The sequence below is a fragment of the Lepidochelys kempii genome, chromosome 1 (genome assembly GCF_965140285.1).
Source record: "Lepidochelys kempii isolate rLepKem1 chromosome 1, rLepKem1.hap1, whole genome shotgun sequence".
In the NCBI taxonomy this organism is placed as follows: Eukaryota; Metazoa; Chordata; order Testudines; family Cheloniidae; genus Lepidochelys; species Lepidochelys kempii.
In genome coordinates, this window is record NC_136380.1 from 281,715,959 (window position 1) to 281,740,823 (window position 24,865).

The window sequence follows — 24,865 nt, forward strand, 5'->3', positions numbered from 1 at the left end:
GATAATAATAAAATAATAATTTCACTTATATAGAGCCTTTCATCAAAGTATTTCCAGATAATAGTAATAATAATAAGCTCCCATGTAGAACTTTTCATCCTTAGATCTCAAAGCACTTTACAAAGGAAGGTATAATTATCCTCATTTTGCAGGTGGGGAAATGAAAGCTCACAGAGGTGCAAGTGACAGAGTCAGGTATACCATTCAGATTTCTTAACTAATCTCCATGCAAAAAGTCAAACCTGGCACCTCAGTGTAAAGTACTCTTGGTCCTAAACGTTAAGAATATATCTAATTTCTATATTAGTTTAAAATGAAACATTTTTACTAAATTTTACTTTCTTCATAAATTACATCCTAAATCTTTAACTCCAGTCTGAATCCAAATATGTACCAGTAGGAAACCTACAGACTAGATACACGCTACACAGCCTTGGCAAAAGACGCATACCGTTCAACCATTTTCCTTCACAACAGCAAAAAGCTTCTGAAATGAACACTTTGGACAACCCATCCTTCCAAGGAATGAGATGAAAAGTAATACCAGCAGCTCAGAAGCTTTTTGAAGCTCCTACAACTGTGAAATTTAGATGCTTGCTATCACAAATTGATGTAGCTAGAATGTGAAGCTTTGGCACCCACAATTCTATTGAAATTCCATGTGTATGTATGAGATTACCTGCAGGGTGGAGGGAAAATGTGAGGATAAAGTCATAACTAGGCCATAATATTGCCTACTAAAACAATCCTTGTTAAGAATCCAAGGATCCTAATTTTACATTAATGAGAAGGAAAGTTATTCAAACAGAAATAAAATATTTATTAATAAACTGTTAACACATGTTTCACTTTATTTTTAAAGAGCTAAGAAAACTGTGCTCAATCATTCACATACCGTATTGCTGCTAATGTACCTATCAAAAAAGATTTAGAAACTGGTCTTCATTACCTACACCCTTTAAACCTAAAAGGAACAAAGGAAGCAAGAGAGGAATACTCTAAAATTCAATTTTATATACTACTGCAAACAAACCCAATTCTGTCTCACAATATTACTGTCAACAACAGAAGTCTGCTCCATGCAGATCTGTTCTAATACTTATGTAACTCTCTGCCCTTTCTTGTGTCAACCAGAAATTAACTTACCTAATATATCAGTGTAAAGTACTTGTTCTAGGTCACCCAGCATTGTCATTATGACATCCTCATCCAGCTGTGCAGTCCCTTCACGGAGGCAGCCTTCTTCTTCTTCCTCTGCCCAGTTCCTGCTAGTGAAATTTGACTTGCAGGGGACATTTTCATCATCTGATTTGTCCCTTTCCTCATTACCAACCTCAAAACCTGCATCTGTAGACTGGCCTCCAGATCTTCTACTTGACTTATTGCTTCCAGCAGGTGGTAAGACTTCAGTTTCCTGGGGTGTTGCACTGCTGGTATGGTGAAGAGAGTGCACCGACTGCGAGAGCAACTTGGACAATGAGATTCTATCTCCAACTTCTGCCTCTCTCTGATGACAATTCTGGCTAGACTTCGAGGCATTTCCAAACCAGTTCTCCCTGTATGAGTATCGTCTCTTCTCCCCTTCACTTATGAGTGCAAGGTTGGTCAAAGACTTCTGTTTCTGAAGACGAGCATTCCCTCTTCTAACATCCTTGCCTTTAAAGACTGATAATTCAGCAGGTCGTTGCATCCTTTCAGCTAAAGCTTCACCTCAGCTAGATTTCATATTCCTAGATCTACAGTAGCTCAGATCTTTAAGCAGGTCTCAGGTGTGACCCTTTCAGTACTGTACGATGCACACACCATGTAGCACATCTTTGCATTTGTAATGAAAAGCAAAGCTCAAGCATCCAGTTTATGTGCTGTAAATGACTAGACAGGCACAGTCATTTTCTCTAAATGTACATTGCTGCCTGGGCTAAGCCACTTCTTTCCAGTCACGTTAATCTGCAATACTTACAGGCATTTTTACTTGAATTTCTCTCAAGCAGAAGAGAGTTGATCAAACACTCTGCTCCCACATAGAAGTAATCCCAAAAGCCAACTGCATTCTCCCCTCTTCATCCAATCACCAGTCTCATCAGAATGATGGGCCTGCATTTCTCTCTACAGCTGCAGTGTTCTGAAATCCAAAGTACAGCACAAGTACTGTCTTGTGCTTTTTTCCCCTCTCACAAGATCATGACCGATCCCAACGCACAGCTCTTTACTTTAGATGGGCTGACACAGAGCTGCAAGTACAGCCTACGCGTCAGAGCTCAATAAGAGCCAAAATTAACCACTGAAGCAAAGCTCTGCACGAGCCTCCTCACATTTTAGTATTCATCCTGCATTCCCAGATCTATGACTCTTCCCTGCTACTGCAGTGGATGCTGCTGGCTGCCATGGCAGCAAACATCCTGGTGATTTAAACCGGAGACATAGAAGCCTCTGTCTAGTTTAAAATGCCACAGGTTTCAAGACACCGCTTCACCTGACTGGGCCGCTACAATATTAGCCCTAGCTCGCACTGAAATGCTATTTTTCTCCCTGGAAGGTAAGAATGACAAACTATTTGTTCCTTCTCCCTGCTACTCCCTTTGCGGACAGTTAAAAAGCAGATTTGCGAATGGCTCTTGAATCTTGCAATTTCTGCTGTAAATTAATAAATATAATTTAAGAGGATAAAGAAACTAAAGAATGGAGCCTGATGCTACCCACTCTGTGGCAGTGATTTATAAAGTGAGAGATTTCATTTCCTCCTTCAAAAAAATTCTTGGGATTCAGAAGCTACTATGGAATTATAAAGCTTTGATCAAAATCAAGGCTTCACAACTTCAAAAGGGAACCTATTAAATAAAATACTCTATGGAAAGAATATAATTTTCTTACAAAGCCACCCAATTTCAAGTCTGAAACAAAGTTTACAAGAGCTAAATGTTGCTTTTATACATAGAGACTAACATTTAAAATATATCTTCTCCCAGTGGGAAAAAAATACTTGTATAAATAATTAAGGTGCTTGAACAGAAAATTAGCACTAAAGTAGAATTTTATCCCATCTTTGAAACACAAAGGTCTACCCAGGAGCAATCAATTTGGCCAAATACTGTGCATAAATGTCCAAAATAAATATAGAAATGCTACATAACAATACACTGATTCTGTCAGCATCATAATACACCTGTAACACACTGTATTGTGGGAAACCCCAGGAATTAATGACACACAAGGACAGATTATTTGCAGACTTTCTATATTAGTAATAGATGGGCATTAAGAGTTGCCCCAGTGTCGTATTTGCTTTTCAGCCTCTCATTTTACAGCTGCTACCTAAGGTAGGGCTGGATAAAAATATATCTCCTAGCAACAAAATGGAGGGGTGCATTTTTTCCTGGGGGACTCCAACAAAAGAAATAAAGATCTAATGATGTCAGTGATGATCACTTTGAAAACTAAATCACTGCTGGACCCCTCTATACAAAAAGCGTACAGGAAAGAAAATGAGAGACTCAGATGGGAAGGTTGTTCAAAATGAAATGAACTAAAGGAAATCCAGCCCTACTCCACTTCCCCTGCTCCTCCAAAAAGAAAGAGAGAGAAAGAATGTCAGCAATGAACACTCTTCTGTTTGCACGATGCTAGTGGCCAAAGGACTATTTTCAATTGCTTCATTTTCAAATTAATGCAGCACTGGTGTGCAACGGGGAGAAGGTGGCAGTGTCTTTGTTCCTCAGGGTAAGCAATAGGGCAGGACTCCTCCATGCTACTCAGGATTGTTAATGGGCTTGCCCACACATATCATCCACAAGAGTGTGAAGTCTGAGAAATGCATCTAGTCCTCCAGCCAGCCACTGTGTATGCTGCAATCAGCAACAAGACCTACCTGGCAGCAGAAAAGTGTGTACTTTATCTATCTATCGATTGATCTAAAATAGGTGCAAATAGATAGATAGATACACAACAAATAAATTACATTTAAAATTACAGAAATTACATTTAAAATGTTACAGGAAAAGCAGTTTTATACAGCATGTTGGGGGAATGGAGGGTGCTGGTAAGTGAAAAATGGGGGTTAACTAAGAGGGAGGGACTTTGGGTTTGGGAGGGGGTGCGTGGCTGGAGGTTGGGGTGCGGGAGGGGGATCCAGGGGGCGCTCACCTCAGGCAGCTCCCCGCAAACGGCGACCTGACCCAGCTACTCCTAGGCGGAAGCACGACAGGTAGCTCTGTGTGCTGCCCCCACAGCTCCCATTAGCTGGGAACCGCAGCCAATGGAGGTTGCGGGGGCAGGGCCTGTGGGTGGAGGCACCGCCTCTGCCTAGGAGCAGCTGGGACGGGTCACTACTTGCAGGGAGCCGCCCTAGATGAGTGCCCCCTGGATCCGGCACCCTGAGCCCCCTCCCACACCCCAACCCCTGCCCGCCTGCACCAACCAGACTATAAACAGGACTTTCAATGAAGATCAGAAATTCCAGTTTATAGAGCTTTCCGGTTGGTGAAGTGCCAGATAAAACAGCTTATTTAGTGTATTAAGGTAGCAAAGTCAAGCACTTAAATGTTATAAATGTTACAATTAAGGTTTCCTGTGCATTCTTAATTCGCCCCTTTTTGTGCATATGTAATGTACTACAGACATTTATTGCATGATCACATGCTATTTTTCCATGGGACCCCTGTCTTAGCTGCCCAGGTTATTACTATCTTCATCATCCCCTAAAATACATTAGATGCACACAATGTACCTGGGATGAATGCACAGCACAAAGAACTCTGAATTATGATAACTGTCCCTTTGTAATGATGATTTTAACCTACCCTCTGATCTACTATGTACCCCCGCAATGTGACAATACCTGAGACTCCAATATGGAAGAGTCCCAGGTTTATTTACTGAAATATAGTCTTCTAAAGCTCATTCTCCCATTTTAAATTTTTAAAAAATATAAATGGAAACAAAGAAACATAACTAAAACCATGAACAGGAACAGGCTATAGAACAGAAATCACATTAGGAAGTTTTGAGGTAGCAAACATTACATTATATTCCTCAATTACATGACAATCTAATGTACTGGACCCTAAAGATGGAAGTGTCATTTTTAGAGAGGACAATAGGGAATTTTCCCAACCCCATGCTTATAGAAATAATAAACCTTATTTTGTATAATGCATTACATACAAAGGAATCTTAAAAATGATTTACAAATTTAATAATCTATGGACAAATTCTGTTCTCAGATAAGCACACACAACTTTCCTTGATGTTTGAATGCACAGTTTGGCCCTTTGTTAATGAATTATATAATAGAACCTCAAAATCCACAGAATTAGAATAACATGCTAAATGTAGTTAATTCTAAGTACATGTGTACATGGTTTACAAAATCCTTTTCAAGTGTTTCTTTTAGAAAGGGGAAAAAAGTGCACATCTGAAAATACAAAGTTGATATGCTAATCCCACTGCTAATATTGGGATATAATTCTAATTCTTAAAATGATTCCTTGCCTCCTTCCTAACTTTTGTATAGTGCTTCCACATGAAACATCAGGAATGGTGTATTTATAATTAGCTAATATTTGCAACTTCATGTATAATTATTTATGGTATTGTGATAAATGAAGGGGTTTCCAACCAGCTAGTAGCTATAAAATCCCTCTTAGTAGCTGTTCTCTATTTGCTTTACCTGTAAAGGGTTAAAAGTCTTACTGCTATGCATAGGTAAAAGGAAGTGAGTGGGCACCTGGCCAAAAGAGCCAATGGGAAGGCTAGAACTTTTTAAAATTGAAACAAGACTCCCCTTTTGTCTGTCTGTGGTTGTTCTCGGGGAGAGGCAGACAAGGAACAGTTATGCTGTGAGAAGCTTGGGCCAGGTATGAAAAAATATTAGTATTATGCCTAGAAACTACTCATCTAAAACTCCAGATATGTAAGTAGATTAGGAAATGTCGAGGAAGACGCGTTTAGGTTTATCTCTTTTATTTCTTTATGGCTTGTGGATTCCTCTGTGCTAACCCCAGGTGCTTTTGTTTTGCTTGTAACCTTTTAGCTGGACCTCAAGAAAGCTATTCTCAATGCTTAATCCTTGTAATTGTTTTTTTTTAAATCTAGCAAAAGCGTAAATCCCAGATGTATTTTCTTCTTTTTTTATTTATATAATTTACCTTTTTTAAGAACAGAATTTCATTTTTGTGTCCTAAGAGGTTTGTGCACGTCGTTTAATTAGCAAGTGACAACATCTGATTTCCTTTGTTTTTCTTCTCAGCTCTTCCCTGAAGGGGGAGGTGAAAGGGCTTGAGGGTACCCCACAGGAAGGAAGTCCCAAGTGCGCCTTCCTGGGTTCTCAAGAGGGTTTTGCACTTGGGTGGTGGCAACATCTACCAATCCAAGGTCAGAGAGAAGCTGTAACCTTGGGAATTTAATACAGCCTAGAGTGGTAAGTATTATTTTTTAGAGTCCTTGCAGGCCCCCACCTTCTGCACGGGAAGTTCCAGAGTGGGGAATCAGCCTTAACAGGCATGCTAAACTCTTTAAACATGTAAACACTGTGCAAAAGCTTAGTAACATAATTGGATTATTAAAATAATATTTTGCAATTCTAGAGATGTACATTTTTTTCAGAGTGCTATTGTATAATTAGCTTATTAATGCCCACAACACCTCTGCAACGTAGGGTGGCAAATATCCCTGTTTTACAGATGGTGAAAATGGTGAAGAAAGTTTAACCAACTTGCTCTTGGTCATACAGTGAGTGAATAACAAAACTAGGATTAGAATTTATTTTATTACTCTAGTAACCCTATTCCTTGCTCTCTTTCCCTTCCTCATTTTTTGTTACCCCATACCTAAAATTAGGCCCTGATCTTGCAGAGATCTATGCATGTACTTCACTTTATACAGTGCAAGCAGGCTCAGGCCCTTAGACTTGCCAGAACTTTGACTGGGAAATCTTGTCTTTCTATTTGCCTAGCAAAACACCCAGTAAACATTTGGCACTTTAAAAACAATAACAAAGACCAAAAAGACAAATGAAACAAATATGCAAATGGAACAGAACTTTCTGAGCCCAGTCCTGTGAATGGCTGAGTGACCTCAATTCCCTTTGTACAAATGATTTTGCAGGGGACGCTCAGCACCTTGCAGAATTAGACCCTTTTTGACTAACTGTACTTCTGGCTAGTGGGTTTGCGTATCAAGTCATTCAAAAACCAAAACAAGCCTGGGGCTTAGGTAACATGATAATGGGCACAGTATAAGAACCTAAATAGAATGTAATAGAGAAAGGTTACAGAAAGACAAAACAACTCATAATTCTCTCCCATCCTATCTACTTAAGAGTCCATATCACAAAAAATCACCCTTGCATGTGTCCTTGGTACAGATGACATCCCTTGCTGGATGATTATCCCACTGAGTGGCTGGAATATACTTGGGAGCTTGGAAATCTCTGTCTTACCCCTGCTTAGCTCATCCTAGAGCAGTCTCCTGAATAGCCAGCACATGGATAGATTCCAAATGATATTCTTCAGCACATATATAGCTAATAATACATTTGCTGCACAGGGTGATTGTTTGATCCAGCCATTCCTCATATTTCTAACTGCCAATTATGAGTGACACACATTTGGTTTCCTCCGTGTGCCAAATTTACAATGAAACAATGGCTGAACTCTCACAGTGGTGCCGCCATGCTGCCCATTATGGCAGTCTGCAGCTAATGACAGAGTCTGAATAATGAGATCAGAAACATCTCTGATGTCTCTTTAGTGCCCCATATGCCACTCTCTCTTTTTTGCTGCATTTGCCACTTTGACACAGAACAGTAAAAGGACTGGATACCTGCTATCTTAGAGGATCATTACAGCAGGCACAAAAGTGATTTTTTACCATCCCTTCGGATAATTTCTTGAAACATCTTTTGTAATATTTACACCTATTTAGATGTGCATGTTTTTAATTGTTATGCCTACAATAAGACCAATGAGCCATGTATCTGCCTTTAGGAAGATTAAGTTTAACTAATTTAGAATGCAAGAAGTTTCCATGATAATATATATCTAACTGGAACCTAAAGGGAACACTTAATTAGGTTTCAGACTGGGCTACTTGTCAAAAAGTTGATCAAGAATTTGGCAGGTGCGGGATGTCAGTTTGGAGACACTTGAGGAAAAACTGAGACAGAGCCAGTTACCTGTCCTGAAACAAGATAAAACCTCCACTTTAATATGAATCAGGCCAGATGCCAAAGCAGTCTGACAAAACTGGGGCAAATTTGATGATCCTTTCTAAGCGTGATAGCATTTCAGAGTTGTGTGTGTCAAATGAGTTCCTTTAAACAAATTACATCTTGAGTGAGAAAAACCAGATGTGTTTTTTAACATTTGTTTGAATTTTGAAAATTTGGGGCAAAATGGCAAAACTCCAGTAGATTTCAATGGGCCATAATTTCATAGAATCAAAGAATATCAGGGTTGGAAGGGACCTCAGGAAGTCATCAAAGCAGGACCAATCTCCAACTAAATCATCCCAGCCAGGGCTTTGTCAAGCCTGACCTTAAAAACCTCTAAGGAAGGAGATTCCACCACCTCCGTGCTTCACCACCCTCCTAGTGAAAAAGTTTTTCCTAATATCCAACCTAAACCTCCCCCACTGCAACTTGAGACCATTACTCCTTGTTCTGTCATCTGCTACCACTGAGAACAGTCTAGATCCATCCTCTTTGGAACCCCCTTTCAGGTAGTTGAAAGCAGCTATCAAATCCCCCCTCATTCTTCTCTTCCGCAGACTAAACAATCCCAGTTCCCTCAGCCTCTCCTCATAAGTCATGTGTTCCAGTCCCCTAATCATTTTTGTTGCCCTCTGCTGGAAGCTTTTCCAATTTTTGTAGTGTGGGGCCTAAAACTGGACACAGCACTCCAGATGAGGCCTCACCAATGCTGAATAGAGGGGAATGATCATGTCCCTCGATCTGCTGGCAATGCTCCTACTTATACAGCCCAAAATGCTGTAAGCCTTCTTGGCAACAAGGGCACACTGTTGACTCATATTTGGCTTCTCGTCCACTGTAACCCCTAGGTCCTTTTCTGCAGAACTGCTGCCTAGCCTCTCAGTCCCTAGTCTGTAGCAGTGCATGGGATTCTTCCATCCTAAGTGCAGGACTCCACACTTGTCCTTGTTGAACCTCATCAGATTACTTTTGGCTCAGTCCTCTAATTCAGTGTTTCCCAAACTTGGGACGCTGCTTGTGCAAGGAAAGCCCCTGGCGGGCCCGGCCGGTTTCTTTACCTGCTGCATCTGCAGGTTCGGCCGATCGCGGCTCCTACTGGCCGTGGTTCACTGTGCCCGGACAGTGGGGGCTGCGGGAAGTGGCATGGGCCGAGGGACCTACTGGCCACTGCTTCCCGCAGGCCCCATTGGCCGGGCACAGTGAACCGTGGCCAGTGGGAGCTGCGATCAGCCAAACCTGCGGACGCGGCAGGTAAACAAACCAGCCGGGCCCGCCAGGGGCTTTCCCTGAACAATTCGCCTCCCAAGTTTGGGAAACACTGCTCTAATTTATTTAGGTCCCTCTGTATCCTATTCCTACCCTCCAGCGTATCTACCACTCCTCCCAGTTAAGTGTCATCTGCAAAGTTGCTGAGGGTACAATCCATGCCATCCTCCAGAACATTTCACCCTTTATGCTCATAAAAGTGAGCTTGAAAGTCATGGTACAGAGTAAAAAAAGGAAACCACAGTTCAGACAAACAAGCCCTTTAAAAGTACACAGCTCTTCTATGCAATTCAATCCTAATGAGAAACTCAGCTGTGGCGCACTTTGTTTGGTGCCCATTGACAGCTAGATTTATGACCGGAAATGGCCGTAGCTGATGTAAATTGTCATGGTTCCATTGACATCTAAGGACTATGCCAATGTACAACAGCTGATGATCTGACCCGTAGTCACAAAAAAAATACAATTGAATTTAGTAAGGATTTCAACCCATATCTAGAGGGAACCCCAAGACAGAACCTTGCTGAGTGGGCCACAGGCTAGCACAGCTGTAAGGATTTGTTCAGTTACTCCCTTTTTTGAATCTAGATTGACTTACAGAAATAAAAATGTTCTGTTATTAACACTTCAGCTTCTGACATTTTGATTTGATCTTATTCTCCCAGTGTCACACATTATGAGATAGGCTTCTCAAGGTTCCTCACAGAGCATTCAGTAATAATAATGTCTTGAAATCCTAATTTATGAACACTCCAGTTTCTGCAAAATGATGAAGAGGATATTCTAAGTGAGACATCTTAGATAAAAGAATTTGCAGTTGAAGTGCTAACAGCGTGTGATCCACTTTCTCTGCATATTTAATATAATGAGTAGAGGTCAAAGGTATTATTTTAAACCATTGCTAAGCTATTAGTAGGAGAGCTATGTAAACAAAGAAATATACATTCCTATACTGAGGTTTTTCCCACATGCTACTCACCAGATATCTCCTCTAGGCACTGTTTGGCAGTCTTACTGTATGATAAATCCATTTTAGTAGGACTGGTGCAGGAGTCAGCAGGTGGTAAAGAGGTACTGTCATTTTCTGAGTGTGTTCTGAAATCAACCAAGAAGACTCATTATAACAGATGTCTGTTATACACACAGCAATGGTAAATGTTAATTCAGGGCATAACTGACATCTTTTTGCACTGTATTCATCTCAACAAAAGGCATACAGTGAAAATATCATGAATGCCACATTCTACCCTCATTGCATGGTGCTACATTCTGTCTTAAACGACACATTTCACCAAGGGAGTAAGGACTTTACATCCCTACATAAACAACCCAGACTTGAGTCAGGGAATAAGCAGGGGCCCTTGTTTGCTTAATCTTTCCCTGACACAGGTAGGCAATATTCAGGCAGGTAACAGTCTAACCCCCAACTCAATGGCCAGAATGGCTAAGCCAGCATCTATGTATATGTGAGGGGTATGAAGCATAATGACAGGTTTCAGAGTAACAGCCGTGTTAGTCTGTTTTTTCTCAAAAAGAAAAGGAGTACTTGTGGCACCTTAGAGACTAACCAATTTATTTGAGCATAAGCTTTCGTGAGCTACAGCTCACTTCATCGGATGCATACTGTGGAAAGTGTAGAAGATCTTTTATACACACAAAGCATGAAAAAATCCCCCCCCCCCACCCCACTCTCCTGCTGGCAATAGCTTACCTAAAGTGACCACTCTCCTTACAATGTGTATGATAATCAAGGTGGGCCATTTCCAGCACAAATCCAGGTTTTCTCACCCCACCCCACCCCCCACACAAACCCACTCTCCTGCTGGTAATAGCTTATCTAAAGTGACCACTCTCCTTACAATGTGTATGATAATCAAGGTGGGCCATTTCCAGCACAAATCCAGGGTTTAATAAGAATGTCTGGGGGAGGGGCGGGGGAGTTAGGAAAAAACAAGGGGAAATAGGTTACCTTGCATAATGACTTAGCCACTCCCAGTCTCTAGTCAAGCCTAAGTTAATTGTATCCAATTTGCAAATGAATTCCAATTCAACAGTCTCTCGCTGGAGTCTGGTTTTGAAGTTTTTTTGTTGTAATATCGCAACTTTCATGTTTGTAATCGCGTGACCAGAGAGACTGAAGTGTTCTCCGACTGGTTTATGAATGTTATAATTCTTGACATCTCATTTGTGTCCATTTATTCTTTTACGTAGAGACTGTCCAGTTTGACCAATGTAAATGGCAGAGGGGCATTGCTGGCACATGATGGCATATATCACATTGGTGGATGTGCAGGTGAACGAGCCTCTGATATTGTGGCTGATGTTATTAGGCCCTGTGATGGTGTCCCCTGAATAGATATGTGGGCACAGTTGGCAACGGGCTTTGTTGCAAGGGTAGGTTCCTGGGTTAGTGGTTCTGTTGTGTGGTATGTGGTTGCTGGTGAGTATTTGCTTCAGGTTGGGGGGGCTGTCTGTAGGCAAGGGCTGGCCTGTCTCCCAGGATTTGAGAGAGTGTTGGGTCATCCTTCAGGATAGGTTGTAGATCCTTAATAATGCGTTGGAGGGGTTTTAGTTGGGGGCTGAAGGTGATGGCTAGTGGTGTTCTGTTATTTTCTTTGTTAGGCCTGTAGTAGGTGACTTCTGGGAACTCTTCTGGCTCTATCAATCTGTTTCTTCACTTCCGCAGGTGGGTATTGTAGTTGTAAGAATGCTTGATAGAGATCTTGTAGGTGTTTGTCTCTGTCTGAGGGGTTGGAGCAAATGCGGTTGTATCGCAGAGCTTGGCTGTAGACGATGGATCATGTGGTGTGGTCAGGGTGAAAGCTGGAGGCATGTAGGTAGGAATAGCGGTCAGTAGGTTTCCGGTATAGGGTGGTGTTTATGTGACCATTGTTTATTAGCCCTGTAGTGTCCAGGAAGTGGACACCACACCTGCACATCCACCAATGTGATATATGCCATCATGTGCCAGCAATGCCCCTCTGCCATATACATTGGTCAAACTGGACAGTCTCTACGTAAAAGAATAAATGGACACAAATCAGATGTCAAGAATTATAACATTCATAAACCAGTCGGAGAACACTTCAATCTCTCTGGTCACGCGATTACAGACATGAAAGTTGCGATATTACAACAAAAAAACTTCAAAACCAGACTCCAGTGAGAGACTGTTGAATTGGAATTCATTTGCTAATTGGATACAATTAACTTAGGCTTGACTAGAGACTGGGAGTGGCTAAGTCATTATGCAAGGTAACCTATTTCCCCTTGTTTTTTCCTAACCACTCCCCCCCACCCCGAAGTTCTTGTTAAACCCTGGATTTGTGCTGGAAATGGCCCACCTTGATTATCATACACATTGTAAGGAGAGTGGTCACTTTAGGTAAGCTATTACCAGCAGGAGAGTGGCGTGGGGGGAGGTATTTTTTCATGCTTTGTGTGTATAAAAGATCTTCTACACTTTCCACAGTATGCATCCGATGAAGTGAGCTGTAGCTCACGAAAGCTTATGCTCAAATAAATTGGTTAGTCTCTAAGGTGCCACAAGTACTCCTTTTCTTTTTGTATGAAGCATAGTAAATTACTGCTGGTAAAGGCCAGCAGTAAATTATCCCTGGGAGCAAAGGGGGAAAAAATGGATGAATTGTAGGCATGTGTCTATCCCCTGGGGCATCCCTGGAGCAGTACAGTTTACACATAATCCCTTGCTTAGGGCTATCCAAAATCAAAATCTATCCCCAAATGTTCAAAGTTATGTGCAGTTTGGCTCCTCTTCATGATGTTACTTCATGATGTTAGTCATGTGACCACCCAACTCTTGGGAAATTCTGAGATACAGGTAAAAATTATACATTTCTATTAGATTGCTAACAAATGACCAGTATTCTTGAGAACATATGTGAACTAAATATATGTAACTATTAAAATGTAATAAAATACATTGTTACACTATGCAGTACAGTACTGGATACCTTTATTTGTCATTAAACAGGGGTAAACTATTACGCAGTCAACATTTCCCAAGGGTTCGTACAATAGTTATCTCTTCTTAGGAAAAATCTGCAATGTCTCAGAAAGCAGGATGGGGAAACTGTTGGTAAATGATGATTTTTAATGGTCATCACTGTGTTTGTACATGAGTGGAAAAAGAACACAAAAACGGAATGGTGTGAACAGGGTGCAACAAGACACACAACTCCCTCTAAAAATCTTAATTTAGAGTTCAGTTTTGCCATCCTTACATCCTGTGCTGATAATCATAAATTACATGCCAAAACACTAATTGCCTCTGGTTTCTGATAAGGGCCTGCTAAATCCTTTTTTATATATATTTTCCAATTTTGAAAGCTTAAAATTACATCTAGACTCCTAAAATTCCCATTTCCATAACATATTGTGGGAAGCACAAGATGCCCTTTGGGGTGTCCCCAGCACAGATGCCGTTCATAGGAGTAACTGATAAAAATACTGGATGAATTTGAGGATTAATTTTAAAAGAAATTTCTTTTATGAAATAGCAACCTGTTAATTATTTTCCTACATTTACTTCAAAGTTGTGTATTTAATGGATTTATTCAGCAACTCATTTAAGTGAATGAGGGAGCAGATCTCAATATACAAAGAACCAAACACATCTGTTTCAGTAGAATTCTTACCTCTTTATGGTACTCAAAACTGTATTAAACAGAAATATAAACACAAATGATAGCTTGCAACATGCATAGTTTTTATAGCCAGTTTTTGTATTTTTGGGGAATGGTGAAGAAGCAAATGTCTAACTGCCATCATATGAACTGGTTTTGATTCTTGGGTGTTATTTCCTGTGACACACTAATTATTTAATTAATTAATACTACAAGGAATCCATGGGCTGCAAGCACGGCATTCCCACTTGTTGGATCATATTAAAGAAGTTCTGAATTAAAATCACAAATGAGTTTGATTCCCCAGAGTTTAAATTCCAGGGTATTACTAATTAAGAGGTCTCTTGGTTTTTGGTACTCTTTCTCTCCCTCTATGTGTGAAACTTGCAAGCTGCTAATTGTCTTAGTACATTCTAAGACAGAGTCTGTTCTCAAAGCAGTTCACAGAGAGAGAGACTCAAAACAATACTCTAACAACAGAAACAACACACAGAGACTCCCCGCCCTTTTGTTGTATTAACAATTGTGATTAAAATAGAGATAGAGGATGTATGTGGATGGATGCTTGGTGTGGATAATAACTGAATGATCAGGGAGGTGCCAGCCTAAGAATCCAGTGTCCATCGGCTGAAGAAGGCGTCAAGTGGAAATAACCAGAGGACCCCCCCCGAGGGCAGACTGGAATCCACCCAACAGCCTCAAGAATGGGAGAACCAAAGAACAAGATAACATCTTGGAGCCGTCAGGAATGTGCTATCTGCTGATTGATTCAGCAACAGCATGATGAAGCAATTCCCATAGACTGGCATAGGAAGAAATTCCTATAAAAATAGACTCTAAAAAGTGAGAACTTTGGGGTCTGATTCTGCAAACCAACTTCCAGGAGCATCAGATGAGCATCTGACAAGGCCCTGCTCCCTCCTCATGTCCAGGCCACCTGGCCAGTGGCTTGGCATGAGCAACTCTAAGGCTGGTAACTATGATAACAACCTTGCAGAACCTGTGTGTGTGGGTGTGTATGTGTGTGTGTGTGTGTTTGTATGAATGAATGTGTGAATAAATATGAGATTGAATGGAATGTTATAGCTATAACTAACTGCTTACTATGATTCTTTCTGTATTCACAATAAATGTGGTATTTTGCCTTTTTCCCTTTAATAAGATCCTGCTGGTTTTTATTTTATTGGTACAACACACTCACATCCCTGGTAGTTTTACGCTCAAGGTCTTTCAGAATTGCGTCCTAAGTAGCAGAGTGACAATGAGGAATCTCACTCAGCAGTAAAGACTGTATGGTCATAACTGGGGTAGGAAGAGGTAAAAAGGCTCCTACCTGATGGGCAATTTTGTGTCAATAAAATGAGAACCATCCTAAGCATTCTCTTGCCCAAGCTCAACCCAAACGTTTTTAGCAATATGACACATTTCATTTATAGAACCTTGTCCCCCTCTATTTTCTTTGCTCTTCAAAAACTTGATTCCAGCTGGGACCAGGAGTGGAAGTAGTGAAATACTGTGAGAAAAAACACTTGCAAGATTTCTACACCAAATTTGCAGACCTCACAGGCAAGGTTGATTGAAAACTAGGCACATGCCAAGGACTTACCTCTTGGAGCCACATGATGACATCATAATCCAAGCTATAATTTAAAAATGTAATTATATTTCTAGTCTTCATTGTTGCAAAGAATAACTTCAAAATATGAACCAAATGTAAATGATTCAGTGGTGTCTTCTTGTGTTTGCAGACAGCCAGAAACAATAGCTCGGGAGGCATGAAATATCTGCCCCATTTATCTGACTCAAAACTGGAAGTGTGAGGGCAATGTAAAACAATTTGGGTTTGCTACCAAAATAAACAACACAGAAATCGCTGTACTGGCTGTATTTGGCATTTTCATATTGAAATACATAAAACCTCAGTTGTTTTGACTATCGAAAGCTTCTGCAGAATTTCCATGGAAGAACTCAAGAATCTTGCAGCAGACTTTAAATTCAGCTTGCAGTGGAGTACATGAAACCTTCTATTTATTCTGGAAGTGGGAGGCCAAGAAGGTATCTGCTCCAGAAGAGAGAGGAACAGCAGCCACTGGAGCCGGGGGTGGGCATAGGGGTGTGGGTGTGGGGGGAGATGCTTGGGTCCCACCACCACTAGAGCACACCAAGCCTCTGGAACTCTGGGGGCCGTTGCTGACACAACCTCAGTAGAAACTCAGTGATTGGGCCCTCCTTCTGATGCCCCATCAGGGCTCTGCTAGGGTGACGGCAGTGGGCACACTCACATATACAGAATCCTCTGCCTCGGTGGATGAGGCTGAATCCTTCTTTGGGATGTACCCCTGCTTGCCCAGGCACAGGGGAAGAGGGAGGCCCCTGCCTGTCCAAACAGGAGTGGTATTGGGCTCCTCAGCTATTGTAGTGGTGGACCCTGCTACTATGGTTCAAATTAAGGGAGGATCAAGGTATGGCTGTGGGGGCCACATATGTGGGTGTGTCTAGAGTTTGGGACTGCTTTAATCTGGCCATGCCTACAGGGTGTGGTAGTTTGAATAAGGATCTGATCAAACATCCAGATGTTCCTATGCTTAATTGGACCATTTTAGTTTCACTTGTTGCTAATAAATATCTTCAGCAGTGAAGACTGGTGCAATCTGCATTGCGAATGATAAGTCTTTTCCAGTGCACTGAGGGGAGCAAAATCAATGGAATCATACTAATACCTGGTGTAACTCCAGTGACTTCTCTAGAATTACATCAGGGATTAATTTGACCCAACGTCTGCAGGCTAGCACACAGAAAATTAAATAACTTGCTCATTAACCTTAAATATTACTCCTCCATCCCTCTTTGTTTTTTTAATTCTTGCACATCTGTGTTGAGATCAAGGAAAGCAAATAGAATTGCAGGTGAGGCAAAGCCCCACCACTGACTTATCTTCTAGCGCTGAACATTTGCAATGAAGGTTAATTAGTTCTAATTAAACAACTGTCATGAAAATCTCCTTTCTGTTTTAATCATGACAATAGGAAATGATTTTTACCTCCAATTGGTCTTCAATAAAACGTGTGTCAACTTGTGCCCTCAACTACATCTGTGAAACCCCACTAAATTTAGTTTAAATTAAACTGTACAAGAATAACTAAGAGCAGAATTTGGACCTCTGCACACAGTAATTAATATCTTTAATACATTCAATAACTTCCTGTTTTTAATGGAATATCCACCTTTTGATAATCACAGATGACATCTAACATTTTATTACTTGACATTCCGAAAGATTCCATATGATGTTTTTTTAAATTTTTCTGACAACTCCCAGAGGTACAGCTGTCTTGGGTGCATTTTATTGATTATTTGATCTGAGGGCTAGGTCAGCATCACAACTATACAAAAATATATTTAAAAAGAATAATTATTAGGCAATAAACAACAGGTAACTGAAGTACTGGGCTTTAGTTTTATCTGAGAAATAAGCCAAAAATGTTTATTGTAATCTTCCCCCTCCCCCACTCTCCCTACACTTATTCTCTCTTTACCTGCCATGTTCTGTTGAAAGCATTGGCCTCTCCTCATGAAGTAAAGATGTGTACGGAGGGAGCTGTTTCAAATACCTTAGTGTGTTTTTGTTGGAAATAAAGCATGTAGTGGGCAGTGTTATAATGCTAGCTATGATTGCAAGACTTTGTAATTTGCCATCTTCATCTCACAACAGGGAATGTAAATGGCAGATTCAGACAAATCACTCCGTGCGTTTCTGTGAGTTGCCAATTAACAACAAAAATGACTTGCTGTTTGTTTAGCAGCACAATCTATCTTAAGCTATTTCATAACCAATATATAAATTACTGGGACAATGGGTGCAACTGAAAACTCAACATTCACTACCACAGTTGGTGACCACAGTAGTTTCTTATCTTTAAAACAGGAGACACTGAGATATTGGCAAGCACTGCTGATTGGTAAATGTTGAGTTGTAAAGAGCCTCCACGGTAACTAAAGGGAGCAGCTAAACTCTTCTCAAAATACTACAGCTAGGATACAAATCTCCTTAACAGTCCAGTGCCATTAATTAATCATTTCTCAGTGCCTATGGAGGTTCAATCCTACCTTAGCACCCATGTCCCATACTTCACCTATCTTAGCAGTACAAGTCCCATATAACTGCAAACCCTTACCAGTGGTCTAGTAATAAAAGTGTCTGAACCACCAAACAGGAAGAGAAGTAGGGAGCAGTTTTTAGTAAACTGTTAACTGTTTCATTAATTAAACCAATATTGAAAATCTTACTCCCGACAGCATGCTGAGGTGTAAATGTTTTCCAGACAATCCTTCATTTAGCAATTACTCTAACTTCACACATATTGTTATGAGCTGGATGAAACCTTGTAATAAGTTGAGTTAAAACCTCATTTAAACAGATGTGTGAACAAGCCCTTCATTTAAGATAGTTGTAAGAGACAGTTAAGGTGCAACATCTAAAACAAATCCTAACACAATCTGCCCAGAAACTAGCACCAGAGGGTTCCATTAGGGGCGTGTGTGGAGGTGTGTGTATGTGTATTTATATATATGTATGTATAAGTGGAAACTGAGAACAGAGAAGGACAGAGAGAGGGAGAGGCAAAGAACGCAAAGCAGGGCCCTGTAAGCACAGTGTGACCCTGGGAAAAACTAGAGAGAGAGCTTTTGAGTCTGGTGTTGGCTAAAGAGGCTAGGGGTTAGAAGCTAAGAAACTGCTCCTTTTGCTCTTGGTTCCTCCTGAGGTTGTGATTGCTTGCAAGAATGGCAGTGGCACATCCTTAACTCCACAGAAAATGGCCAGAATGCTGCAGGCAGCAGCAGCTCCCTTATAACCTTTAACCCAGTGGTCAAGGGAATCTCCCAGGATGTGGGAGATGCCAGTTCAATTCCCTCCTCTGCTTGGTGAGGGGAAATGATTTGAACATGGGCTTCTGATTTCTCAGGCAAGTGCCACTGGGCTATGATAGATTTTGATAGGGGTCTCTCTTGTTGAAGCTGTTGCATTGGCCCTGAGAGAAAATAAGAATGATTCTATAGTCCAGTGCTTAGGGGACTCATCTGAGAGGTGGGAAATCCACATTCAAATAATTTCCCCTCATTAGGCAAAGGAAGGAACTGAACCACTTTCTCCCTGGTCTAAGGCTCCCACGAGGGCTCAGTCATGAGATACATCCCTGGGCAGCTAGACTGAGGTGTTGTGCACAAGTTTAGTTGTAGAAACCAAGGCACCTAAAGGACTTTACAGCAAAAATTTAGGCATCAGGGAGATTTAGGCACCTCCAAAGTTAGGCAGCAGTTAAACATGTTTTTTGAGGAGCTCAATGGCACCTAAAGTTTGGACTTAAGCTTTTAAAGTGGAAGTTGGGCACCTAAGTCCTTTTGTGGAGCTGGACCTATCCTTCTGCAGTAATTATTGTACGAGTTCATAAAATAAGGCTAAATAATACTATAAACATTTCAATTATTTCTAGGGCTGTCAAACACAGAATACAAAGTGCACAGTGCTCACTTTATATGTATTTTTGATTCCAAATATTTGCACTGTAAAAAACAAAAGAAATAGTATATTTTAGTTCACCTAATACAAGTACTGTAGTGCAATCTCTTTGTCATGAAAGTTGAACTTACAAATGTAGAATTATGTACAAAAAATAACTGCATTTAAAAATAAAACAATGTAAAACTGTAGAGCCTATAACTCCACTCAGTCCTACTTCAGCCAATTGCGCAGACAAACAAGTTTGGTTACAATTTGCAGGAGATAATGCTGCCCACTTCTTGTTTACAGTGTTACCTGAAAAGAAAACAGGAGTTCGCATGGCACTGTTGTAGCTGGCATTGCAAGATATTTACGTGCCAGATGCGCTAAAGATTCATATGTCCCTTCATGCTTCAATCACCATTCCAGAGGACATGCTGATGATGGGTTCTGCTTGATAACAATGCAAAGCAGAGTGGACTGACACATGTTCATTTTCATCATCTGAGTCAGATGCCACCAGCAGAAGGTTGATTTTCTTTTTTGGTGGTTCGGGTTCTGTAGTTTCCACATCTGAGTGTTGCTCTTTTAAGACTTCTGAAAGCATGCTCTACACCTCATCCCTCTCAGATTTTGGGTGGCATTTCAGATTCTTAAACCTTGGGTTGAGTGCTGTAGCTATCTTTAGAAATCTCAGATTGTTACCTTCTTGGCGTTTCATCAAATCTGCTGTGAAAGTGTTCTTAAAATGAGCATCATCCGAGACTGCTTTAACATGAAATACATGGCAGAATGCGGGTAAAACAGAGCACGAGACATGCAATTCTCCCCCGAGGAGTACAGTCACAAATTTAACAAATGCATTATTTGTTTAAGGAGCATCATCAGCATGGAAGCATGTGCTCTGGAATGGTGGCCGAAGCATGAAGGGGCATACTAATGTTTAGCATATCTGGCATATAAATATCTTGCAACACCGGCTACAAAAGAGCCATGTGAATGCCTGTTCTCACTTTCAGGTGACATTGTAAATAAGAAGTAGGCAGTGGTATCTCCTGTAAATGTAAACAAACTTGTTTGTCTTAGTGATTGGCTGAACAAGAAGTAGGACTGAGTGGACTTGTAGGCTCTAAAGTTGTACATTGTTTTGTTTTTGAGTGCAGTTATGTAACAAAAAAAATCTACATTTGTAAGTTACATTTTCACGATAAAGAGATTGCACTACAGTACTTATATGAGGTGAATTGAAAAATACTATTTCTTTTATCATTTTTACAGTTTATACAATTTTTATTACAAATATTTGAAGTGAGCACTGTACACTTTGTATTCTGTGATGTAATTTAAATGGATCGATTTGAAAATGTAGAAAAACATCCAAAATATTTGACAAATTTCAATAGTTATTCTATTGTTTAGAATTAATTGTTTAGATTAATTGCGATTAATTTTTTAAATCACAGTTAATTTGAGTTAATTGTGTGAGTTAACTGCAATTATTCAACAGCCCTAATTATTTCTTCATTTAATGTAATTCAAGGATTGCCTTTTAAAGATATATTTTTGATTGTGGATAATACATGGGACATATCCTCAGTTGGTGTAAAGTGCCACAGCGCCTTTGACTTCACTGACTTCATTGACACAAGGACAATTTACACTAGCCCATGGAGTGGATTTGTCATTTGTGTTACTATTCAAGCTTTTATTTAGGTTTTCCTTTCTGTGGAAGATTGGCAGTGTACACAGCCCAGATCAGAAAGAGAAAATAATATGTAAGTGCAAAATATTATCCTCACTACTCTAAAACTTTTAGGGGATACTGTGTACATAATATTTTGGGGCAATAAAATGTAGTCAATAACTACAAATCAATATAAATTAATCTATCCCTCTCATGACCTGTATAAAGTATAAGCAATGATGATGTAAAATCCCTGACATTGTGGGGCAAGATTAAAAGCCTTTCCTTTTCAGCCTTGTCTCTTTCTTCCCTTTCCCCTGCAACTGTATCTCCATTGTGCTACTTTGCTCCCTTCTGTATCTGAACGCTTAGCAGCACCGTGTGAAGGTGAGTAAAATTCCATGGTCAAATTCACTGAATTTCAGTGATGGTGTAATTTACACTAGTTTTGTAGTTCCCTCAGTGTGTAAGAAGCTGTAGGCTAAATTAGCACCAGGACTATTTTAACTAACTGTACACCTACCTAGACCCTTCTATTACTTTTCCTGCTACATCCCTCTCATCAAGCCTTTTGGCAAGTAAACTACACTCGAGGGTAGCATAGAGAATGGCTCAGGCTAGTTGCCCAAGTACGTACCTAGGTGATCCAGTCCGGTTTGTATTCTGGCAGCTGACCCGAGCCATTGCTCATGCTACCCCTTGCTACACTGCTATTTTTAGCATGCTAATTGGAGCAGACCTAGCACATCTGTCTATCTGTGCTAGGAAGCATGCTCCCACTTTCAGTGCAGATGTACCTTAGATCAGTTGGACTCTGTGGACCAAGTCCAGAGGCGACGTGTATAGGATTGTTAGTTGCACATTCATAACTGTGTTTGAATCTAAGTTGTTATGTTTTGAGGAGGCTGGAGGAACTAAGGTCACATCAGTTTAGATTCCCTCATAGTCAAATCTATGGTCTCTTTTCTTTGAAGAGAAGGGGTGATCCCTGATGAATCTGCCTGCCCTGGTGTTTAAGGAGGATAAATATGACATCAGATAGCAATTGTGCACTAAGGACACTCATAATAAATCCTTTCAGCGCATCCTAATGGAACATCTGAAGAAGTGGGTTTTTTACCCACAAAAGCTTATGCCCAAATACATTTGTTAGTCTTTAAGGTGCCACCGGACTCCTCATTGTTTTTGTGGATACAGACTAACACGGTTACCCCTCAGATGGCTTATGGAACATTCTCTTTTAGATACAACACACTAATAACAACTATGACTCATTACCTACAACACATAATGACTACTATGCCATCATACTCCTTGTTGAAAGAAAAATACATGCTCATCTCACAAAGAAACTCCTTTGCAACAGTCCCTACTACTACTCTACTATCCCTAAATCCACATTAGTGTCACTGTGGCCAAAGAAATTCTCTGTAATTGTATAGTATTTGATATTCAGAGGTTACCATCAAGTAACCCAGCTAAAGTAATAACTTACTTTTTACATATGGTACATTGCTGGGAGCCTATACAGATTGGACCCTTGTGTTGTAGCTGGTACAATTTTATAGGAGTTTGCAGGATTACGTATAGAATTTTGCTGGGTTTCTGCTGAATTACACTGGGCCTATCACTTTACAAGGACAGCAGTGTATATTTGCAGGAGTTGGGCATTTTTTCCAGCTGACAGCACTGTGTAAAAAACAGTTCTTTTGGACAGTGATTTTTGTTTATCAGCCCATTATTCTTTGGAGTTATTTTAGCAGCTAACAGGCATACTTGAGAATTATGTGCATACATTGCGGTGGCCAACTAAGAAAACAGTTGTGTTTACTAGTGAGAAAATGCAAATACACCAACCTGGCTTCACATATAGTACTATTTACCATATGCCCCCCAGGAATAATTATGCTGAGTTTGTAAATATGGATATTCTGTCTCTGATTATATTTATACTCTGCTATAAAATCATTGTCTACTATTTCGAAGACCTTGAGACCCGCAAGGAATAGAGTTAGCGTGTATCTGCATTCAGTACAGGATCTGTGGGACAGATTCTGCTCTCAGTTCCACAGATGTACAACTGAAGTAACTCCAGCCAAGTCAGTGGAGTTATTCTTCTTAACACTGGTGTGAGATTAGATTTTGGGCTTTTGAATTGTTTTCAAGCAAGATTTAACTTCAAATACAGTTGGTTGAGGCATTCTAGGGATTACTCATAAAGCCAAATTCTATTGGTAAATGCACTTGAATCTCCCCTTTAATAGTCCAAATGTATTTTGCATTTTGATGCAGCATAAAAAAAAGATAACATATTTCCATATTGTAACAACATGCAATGAAATGGCATCACCATGTGGCAAATGTTAGTTTCATATGCATTTAAGGGCAGAATGGGGTCCACATATATCTTTATATTCATATATATATTCCATTTTATATTCAGTATAGTAAATTGCATATATCACTGAAGTTGTTTCAGGCCACTCAATTATTCAGAATCACATCAATTCATTAAATATTTCTCTTACACATGCTCAACTATATATTTAATTGAAGAGGCCAGCTATTGAATATTAAAATAAATAAAAACTACGCTCTATGGCTTTTTCCCCCTCATAATTTTTGGAGCTCTGTTTTTAATCACAATAAACTTCAATAATTTATCACTCACCCGCATTGGTTCTGAAGCCGTGTTTAGTTTTACATAATGATATATGCTCCCTCTGTGTCTACTCCAGCACCTCTTTAATCTTTAGCCAATTTTTATCTACAAGTTCCACTTGCTAACAAAAACTGCCAGCCTATTCTACTTAATAATACATTTCTCAGTTTATCAAATTTTCCTTTTTTAAATGTTTAATTTACCCCCAACTGAATCTAAAAGTCCTCCAACAGCTGACATTTGAAACCTTATTAAACTGCAATCACTATTACTGAAACCAGCCATAATAGTAGCTTCCCTTATTATAGCTTCCTTATTGTGTAAAATGAAAATCTCTAGCCGCCATAGTTTACCTCTTGTTTTTCAATCCATTACACCAGATCCTACCTAATGTAAAGAGACTGTTGCCCCCTTACTAACTAACATTCAGTGGGGCGGTTTTAGTTGCTAGCTCCCAGTACTCACAGGGGGGGTCGATGGGGAATCACGACCCTGTGACAGCCAGTCCCCAGGAACAATGGGGAGAGGCCAGTGCTCCAGGTCAGTCTGAATGACAGGGCGGGCAGGCTAATCAGAGAGTCAGGAGGCCGGGGGGGTCCCGTCCTCCATGTGAGCTGGATTTGCCTGCGTCAGACAGAGTGGGGCTGAGCTAAGGAGCAAGCAGGGGCCCAAGCTGAGCCAGGGAGCAGAGCTGGGCCAGATCCAGAGGGACCAGAAAAGCAGCCCAGAGAGAGCAGACCCTGTCCTGGGAGCAGAGCTGCAGCCCCAAAGCCAGAGGCACAGGCCAGAGAGAGCAGACTTGCCCTGGGTGCAGAGTTGCAGCAACCAGAGCCAGAGGGGCCAGAAAAGCAGCCCACGAAGCAGGTCAGTGCTGGGAGTAGATTCACAGAAGCAGTCTGCA

General features: G+C 40.5%; 1 protein-coding gene and 1 long non-coding RNA gene across 12 annotated transcripts in view; one reads left to right on the forward strand and one right to left on the reverse strand.

Moving 5' to 3' along the window:
• NAV3 (neuron navigator 3) overlaps window positions 1-24,865 on the reverse strand; it is an 846,806-nt gene that overhangs the window by 206,436 nt on the left and 615,505 nt on the right. For 10 of the 11 annotated variants that reach the window (XM_078851117.1, XM_078851118.1, XM_078851116.1 and 7 more), the window contains one exon: window positions 10,452-10,567. In XM_078851117.1, coding sequence (XP_078707243.1) covers window positions 10,452-10,567 — 116 coding nt within the window. Of the gene's footprint in view, window positions 1-1,146; window positions 2,164-10,451; window positions 10,568-24,865 lie in introns of those variants that run through there. The other variant, XM_078851123.1, reaches the window with a different exon arrangement.
• The window catches only part of LOC140905080 (uncharacterized), a 38,468-nt gene continuing 16,022 nt past the window's right edge, over window positions 2,420-24,865 (forward strand). The window contains exons 1-2 of the long non-coding RNA XR_012156738.1: window positions 2,420-2,536; window positions 6,245-6,415. This is a non-coding gene — a long non-coding RNA (uncharacterized LOC140905080). The remainder of the gene's footprint in view (window positions 2,537-6,244; window positions 6,416-24,865) is intronic.